This window comes from Euphorbia lathyris, chromosome 3 (assembly GCF_963576675.1).
Source record: "Euphorbia lathyris chromosome 3, ddEupLath1.1, whole genome shotgun sequence".
In the NCBI taxonomy this organism is placed as follows: Eukaryota; Viridiplantae; Streptophyta; class Magnoliopsida; order Malpighiales; family Euphorbiaceae; genus Euphorbia; species Euphorbia lathyris.
Genome location: NC_088912.1, coordinates 41691813 through 41699647, shown reverse-complemented (window position 1 = coordinate 41699647; position 7835 = coordinate 41691813). Strand labels below are relative to the sequence as shown.

Sequence of the window (7835 nt, the reverse complement as noted above, 5' to 3'; positions counted from 1 at the left end):
TCAGTTCGAAACCATATAATCTAATAATTTGCCTGATCATATGCCAAAAGAAACATTTATCGAGATTAAACTTCAAATTCTATTAAATTCTCTGGTTTTTTTAATAAACTAAATAGAATTATTAAATAGTTATTTTCTGATTTTGAAATTTCAACCAAACTGTGTCCGATTCGTCTAATTAGTAAGATATATTTGGATAAGTAATTTAAAAAAAATGTGTTATATTGTGGACGGTGGCGGCATTCCGCGTAAACCGTGCTTTCGGATTTTTCTATTCTTTTCCTTCTCTTTTCTTTTGCTTCGTTCCTGTATTTTTTGATAGACGGAGAAAAAACACCCCATTGAAAGCGATACATTTCAATTTTACTTCCCTTTCTTTTCTCTTTTACTCTTTCTACTCAACTACACTTTACTGTAACCATTAATCCTCTCCCTTTTTCTCATCCAAACCCTAATTTCCTTTTCACACTTTTCCTCAAGCTCTTCAGTTGTTGTTGATCGTTTTTCATTTTCATTTTTCAAGGTCAAGGTTGAGCTTTAAGATCTCAAGATTCTTCGATTCGGTGTCAGATCGGTGAGTTTCTTTGCTGCATTTCCTCTTCGCATTCTCCTACTTGAACAGAGGATCGTGTTGTTGTGTTTCACTAACTTCCTGTGCTATAAGTAGAAATTCTATGGAGTTTTGTTGATTCTGGGCCAGAATAGTCAGGTATTGTGAATGTCCCTTGCCAGGGAAATTTTTTCGCTGCAATTGAACTTTAGGATGCTAATCGTTATTTGTAACCACTACGCTGTGCAGCGAGTTTCTGTTGTTGACTGTGATTATATATTTTCTTTAAAAAATTTCATTTTCTGGTTTGTGGTATATTTGTGAAGTTTACCAGTATGATGGATCCTGAATAGTCTTCTATAAACCCCTCCTCCTCTTGTTACTCTTCTTACCCTTCCCCTATTTACATTGTAGAGATAGATGAATGTGCTATCTGTTACACGTGTAAAGAAATTGTTCTTACTCTGTACCATTTCAGGTTCTACTGCACTTCCACAGAAGTTGGGTGTGTGGTGTTAGTTCTGAGAAATCATCCCCAACTTTCCGTTCAGCTTTATTTTCAGTCATGGCTAGTGATATCACGGCAAACCTTTCGAATGGAAATGCCAATGTTCAGCCTGACCCGCAAAGAACTTACCAAGTTGTTGTGGCTGCAACCAGGGATATGGGTATTGGAAAGGATGGAAAGTTGCCATGGAGATTGCCTTCTGATCTCAAATTCTTTAAGGATGTTACTCTGACTACCAATGATTCTGGAAAGAAGAATGCTGTTGTAATGGGTAGAAAAACATGGGAAAGTATTCCACTTGAGCATCGTCCTCTTCCTGGTCGCCTTAATGTTGTTCTAACTCGTTCTGGGAGTTTTGATATTGCTACTGCTGAGAATGTGGTGATATGTGGAAGCTTGATTTCTGCTCTGGAATTATTGGCTGCATCTCCTTATTGTCTGTCAATTGAGAAAGTCTTCATTATAGGAGGTGGCCAAATATTAAGGTTTTTACTAGTTTCTCTCCTACTTCAATTTTTCTTTGTTTTATTTTCTTTTCATCTTTCATTATTATTATCCATGGATTCAGGGAGGCTCTCAATGCACAGGGATGTGATGCTATTCACATTACAGAAATTGAGACAAGCATTGATTGTGATACTTTTATTCCTCCAATCAATTTCTCTGTCTTTCAACCTTGGTACTCATCATTTCCCATTGTAGAAAACAAGATACGATTTTCCTTTGCAACTTATGTTCGAGTAAGGAGTTCTGTAGTTGAATCCAATGGTCAAAGTAATGGTCTGAGCTCTGATAATAGTTCAGAGAACACTAAGTTTGAGATGAAAAAGTTCTCATTCCTTCCTAAGACAGTTTTTGAGAAGCATGAGGAGTTCTTGTATCTGCGACTTGTTCAAGATATAATCTCAGATGGTGTTGTGAAGGATGACAGAACTGGAACTGGCACTTTATCAAAATTTGGTTGCCAGGTATTACGAACCACTGTATATTTAGGTTCTGTTCCACTTTAGCTTCTTATACATGCTTCATAAGAATCATATCCATTAAACAATTTATTCCCTCTACTACTGATGGATATGGGTTGACTGCTCTTTTTTCCATTTAATCCACAGATGCGGTTCAATCTGCGCAAAAGTTTCCCTCTTCTTACTACTAAGGTATGCTTGTGGAGGCTAATTATTTCGTTCTATATTATATTCTAGTTCACTGTTATAGGATATTGCTGTACATTCTCTTTTATCTCTTATAACATAGATTGCCTTATGATTCATTACATGCACAATTACCTAAGGAGTGAACTTTCATTTCTGTGTTTGCAGAAAGTATTTTGGCGTGGTGTGGTTGAAGAACTCTTGTGGTTCATCAGCGGATCAACAAATGCCAAGGTAACATCTTAATTGAGCATTTGACCTATATGCTTCATGTCCCTCATTAATCATGTACGCATTGATGCTGCTGGATGCATGGCATTAGTTTCTTTTGGTCCTAAGTTGATACAGGTAATAAAGAGCATATAAAGTCGCTGATCGAATCTATTCTGATACTTTTTCATTCCATGTTCTAAATTTGTTATAGTTAATATATTTCTTATTTTTCTAGGGTATATCATCCCCATGAATCGAGTTCTTGAATTTTTGTTATTTTTCTTGGTATTTTATGCATTTATTTATTAATGTTTAAGCATGAGATGCGTGACTGCATAGTTTATGGTTGTATATCGCGGCACAACTGTGTTCTATAAATGAGGGTGTGAAATTTTATAATGTTAGGTGGTGTTTGATAAAACTGAAAATTAAGTGCCGTAGAAATAAGTGTTGAATATTATAACTGCTGAAAGTATTAATGGTGCAACTGTTTGATAAATACTAAAAATAAAGTACTGAAAAATATTACTCCCTCCGTTGTTTTTTATATGTCGTCATAGTTTTAAAAAGCGAAAGGCGAGTCAAGGCGACAAGGGCAAAATATCGCCTTGAGGCGAGGCGAGAGGCGAGGCGACGGCCTCTCGCACGTGAGGCCACAAAAAATTAGAAAATCAAATAAATAAAATTAACTCAATAAAAACTAGTAGTACTTAAGGATAGTTTAATTTCTAAACTTGTAAACCAAAATAACTTAAAGTCTAATAATAAAGTGCTAATTCTTAAATCAAAATAGCATAATATCAAGCATCTACCTAGCGTACTTGAAGATTATTGATCATGTTTGGCAAGAGGAGTTCCATAGTCCTCTTTTTGCAGCTGCACGTTATCTTAACTCATCTTTATTTTATAATCCCAGTTTCTCCTCCAATAAAGTTGTCCAAAAAGGTTTACTTGATTGTATAGAAACACCTTAGAACCTAATTTGTCTGCTCAAGTTACAATCACAAGTCAGATAAAATTCTACGAGGGAGCTGTGGGAAGCAGAAACTCGGTGGTGGAGGAGAAGAAGAGAGAGCTGTTGGAGTTTTTGGGGGGTGTCTGTGTCTCTCTTTAATTTTATCGAGCTGTTCTGTTGTCTTTTTGGTTTTAATATAAATTAGGTTTTTTTTTTTAAAGAAAAGGCTGATTAACGCCTCACCTGCAAGAGGCGATCGCCTCTCGCCTCAGACCGCCTCTCGCCTGAGAGGGTGAGGCGATCGCCTCTTGAAGGTAAGTCGCCTTCCATTCTGGAAGGCGGTGGGGTGATCGCCTCTGTCGCCTCTCGCCTGAGGCGACAGAGGCGATCGCCTTTTTAAACTATGTATGTCGTTTAACGTTTTTCATCAAGATCAATGCCACATTAATTACACTATTAAAATGACTAATTTACCCTTAATACCTCGCTCCTAAATTTCTACTTTCTATGCGAAAATTCTCACTTCTTATTCTTAATTTTTATGGCTTAATTAGGATTATTTGCATTAATACTAAACTTCTCTCTCTTACCATAAATAAGGGAAAATTTGAGAAAATGTTTCTAAAAGTGCATTAGTAATACAAAATGACATAAAAAAGAACAAATTAAAAAACCTATAACAACATCTAATAAAAAACGGAGGGAGTAGTCGATAATGTACAACTTAAAATTTGAAGTTAAATTTTTTTTTTTTACTTACTAGAATAAGTGAATTTTAACTTAATTGAATAATTTAAGTGGCTAACAAAAAACAGTTATCAAACACACTTAAACTAAATAAATGCTTAATACATTAATTTAAGTGATTTTCTTTGTTATCAAACAGGTCCTTAGTTTATAATATTAGGTTGATTGACACTATATTTTTTTTGACAAATTGATTGACACTGTATCGTTATGCACGTAGGAATTATAGGGTTCTTATATTATATTATATTCTATGTTTTGTTTTCTTATGCCCTCTGCAAAAGTTTTTTTGAATGTCGTTGCTATTAATTACTCTAGTTTTCCTAATAATGCCATCTCATTTCGATGATGTGTCTATAGAGACATTCATAAATTCCCTTATCTGATTTACGTAGATACAATAACAAAATGATCAGCATCTTTAAATTTTGAGTGCACAGGTCCTTCAGGAAAAGGGTATTCATATATGGGATGGCAATGCTTCCAGAGATTACCTTGATAGGCAAGTACTTGCAATAGGATATACAATAGTGAAAGAATGAATCCTTATTCATGATGAATTTCTTGAATGATGTATATATTTTTGTCAATTCAGTGTTGGGTTGAAGGACAGAGAGGAGGGCGACTTGGGACCAGTGTACGGATTCCAGTGGAGACATTTTGGTGCTAGGTTTATGAATGCTTCTTTATCTATGTTTTAAGTGATGGATTTATAGACACTAGGATTTATTATGGTTTCTTTTTCTCATTTATTACATTTCCAGGTATACTGACATCAATGCTGACTACACTGGCCAAGGATTTGATCAGTTATTAGATGTCATTGACAAGATTAAGAATAAACCGGATGATCGTCGAATCATACTATCTGCTTGGAATCCTTCTGATCTCAAATTGATGGCACTTCCTCCTTGTCATATGTTTGCTCAGGCTAGTACGAGTCTATATTTATTTCGTTGTTTGCTCAGGCTAGCATTTCCTCCTTTGTTGTCAAATAAATGGAGATATTTTTTGCAGTTCTATGTAGCCAATGAGGAGTTGTCGTGTCAAATGTATCAGCGATCTGCTGACATGGGCCTGGGTGTGCCATTCAACATAGCTTCATATGCTCTTTTGACATGCATGATTGCTCATGTTTGCGGTATGCATTATTTGTGGAAACCATAGTTTACAGTTTTTGTTGTATTGATACTTAATGCGGTACTAGGCTTGTTGATCGTTGAACTTGATTATTCAGGAATCTCATCTGATAGTCAATGGGTCATAAGTAATTTTCTAAGTTATACTTGTGAGATTAATGTATTGTTCTCTCAAAAGTTGATGTGGCATCTGCACATATGGTTCTTACTTTTTATTAGATTCGTGAATATCTAGCTGCTAAGTCTAGTAAACTGAAAATTTTCTAGTGAAAGAGTCTTATGGTATTGCATTTGGTGGTAATTTATGGTTAGCCAGTGGTGCTGATGCGTTCGCCCTTGTAGACCCAGCACTTCCAAGGTAGCAGTGAATTGGTTAGGGTGTCTTGGTGTTGCTACGAGGTAGACTGAATCATGAATAAGATGGTCAGGAACTAGATTTTTGTAACAATAACATTGGGCCTTCATGGACTAGAACTTATCGAAAGATATATTCCAGTGACCAGTAATTACTTTCAGCACCGTGCATAAATCTCTTCAACTATCTTTTATTTTGTACAGATCTTGTTCCGGGTGACTTTGTTCATGTGCTTGGGGATGCACATGTTTATCGCACTCATGTTAGGCCTCTTCAGGAGCAGCTTCAGAAACTACCAAAACCTTTTCCAGTTAGTATTATAGCACCGATATAAGTTGATATAGAGTTATTTTTACCATTTCTGGAAAGCATTTTTGAATTCTTCTACAGTTTCTTGTGTTGTCCCTTTGCATTGTCTTACTAATATTTTCATGAAGGTTCTGAAGATCAATCCAGAAAAGAAGAATATAGATTCTTTTGCTTCAACTGATTTTGAACTCATAGGTTATGATCCTCACCAAAAAATTGAAATGAAAATGGCAGTATGATGCTTTTTCTCAGTTGTCCAGAGAACTATGTGCTCCGCCTTTAAGCAATAGTTGCTTGTATTTATGGCAGGTATGTGTTTCTACTGTGGCTATGCCCCTTCTGTTCCGGCATGATAATTCATTTTGCGTTTTCTTGTCTCTGTTGTGCGATTAGATAAATCTGCTTTAGGGATGGCTAGTTAATGCTGGGTGGTGATTCAGTGCAATTTCTCTGTATCACTGAAATAACTAATGACAGTTATGTGAACTTTGATTATCATCTCAAAATCCGGAGGATCTTATCTATCTTTCTAAATAAATAAATTTTGTTGCTGGTTTGGAATGTGAAGATTTGAGAGAGTTTTGAAGTTTCCAGCTTTGATGGATATTGTATCAGGTTATCTTGGAGTCTTTATGATTATTTTGAGTTATTATCAGTTAAAGTAGCTGTTTATTATTTAAGCTTGGGATGGGAATAGAGGATTTAGATTTGTTATACGAGTACACAAGTTTCTATGGTTTAGAATTGTGTTCATAATATCCATCCAATGCCCATATGTATTGTTAGTCATGTTTCATTGAATTAGTTCTCCTATGCATCTCAACCTGAGTGATCTTTTCCGGAAGCTTGAAGGAAATTTTGAACTGGAAGTACTGGTTTCTGTCATGTTGCAGGCTCAGCTATTGGAGGCTCACCCTGGTAGAGTGTGAACCAGTAAACTGAAAAATTGACGGTTGGATATACTTCACACAACAAAAAAAAAGTTTTCTTAGTGAGAATCCTTTAGTACCTTTTGTTGGTGGTTCTAAGGTGATTTAGGTCGTCGGTGCTTTTTTGTTCTGCTAGTTTAATTTTCCAGTATTACATGGATTAATTATGTTGTTATTACAATCTACAAATTACTAAAATCATAATGTTGTAGAAATGGATTGAAATTTGGACTCTTTGACCTTTTATTTTTATAAGTTTCTTTTTGTTTCATCAGTTTATATCTATTTAGGTTTTCTTCGATAACTTGATAAAATAAAGTTAAGGTGAAAAATAGAATTTGAAGTAAAAAAGATGAGTGATGGCAACTCCTACCGATACCCATGTGAGTGGGTGCCATTTTGCGTTTTTGCTACTCCAAAACGCTAGTTTTTTTAAGAGCTTGCAATTGATTTGCAAGTCAATTATAAATGCTAATTAGGTGACATTTTTAAGCTTGCAATTGATTCACAAATTTTGACAAATGCTATTGAGTCGGATAAATTGGATCAGTCGGAATTTGGGAATATGGTTGCACAATGTCGTAATCTCTTGAACTCTAACAACGGATTTACTATCCATTTCATTAGAAGACAAGTAAATGGAGTAGCTCATGCTTTGACTAGAGCGGCTTCCCAAAATGCTAGTCCGTGTTTGTTTGATGTTATTTCAAGTTTTATTTCTTTCTCGATGTTAAACTTTTGCCATATTTTGGCTCATTAATGAAACTTTACTTCAAAAAAAAAAAAAATCAGGTGCCTGTTATTTTATTAAATTTTTAATTTATTAATAAATATTGTATAAAGTGGTTAATTGGTCTCATAAATTGGAAATGATATCAATAATCATTTTTTTTGTAATTGGCGACATTGAAATTCTAGATGGAAAAGCTATAATCTTATTCCAAATTGCTGCTGCTTTTACCTTTTTTTATTTTATTAT

General features: G+C 34.9%; 1 protein-coding gene across 2 annotated transcripts; it reads left to right on the top strand.

Moving 5' to 3' along the window:
- Window positions 1-280: 280 nt before the first annotated feature.
- Window positions 281-7130, top strand: LOC136222243 (bifunctional dihydrofolate reductase-thymidylate synthase-like). 2 transcript variants are annotated; one of them, XM_066009803.1, is made up of 13 exons: window positions 281-574; window positions 668-709; window positions 1029-1543; window positions 1627-2026; window positions 2171-2215; window positions 2378-2443; window positions 4565-4626; window positions 4720-4794; window positions 4889-5054; window positions 5142-5265; window positions 5822-5928; window positions 6056-6236; window positions 6821-7130. In XM_066009803.1, the coding sequence occupies exons 3-12, from the start codon at window positions 1116-1118 to the stop codon at window positions 6164-6166; spliced, it is 1584 nt and encodes a 527-aa protein (XP_065865875.1). In that variant the 5' UTR covers window positions 281-574; window positions 668-709; window positions 1029-1115; the 3' UTR covers window positions 6167-6236; window positions 6821-7130. The 2 variants fall into 2 exon arrangements, with proteins under 2 accessions (XP_065865875.1, XP_065865874.1); XM_066009802.1 differs by lacking the exon at window positions 668-709 and having other exon boundaries at window positions 282-574.
- Window positions 7131-7835: the final 705 nt, after the last annotated feature.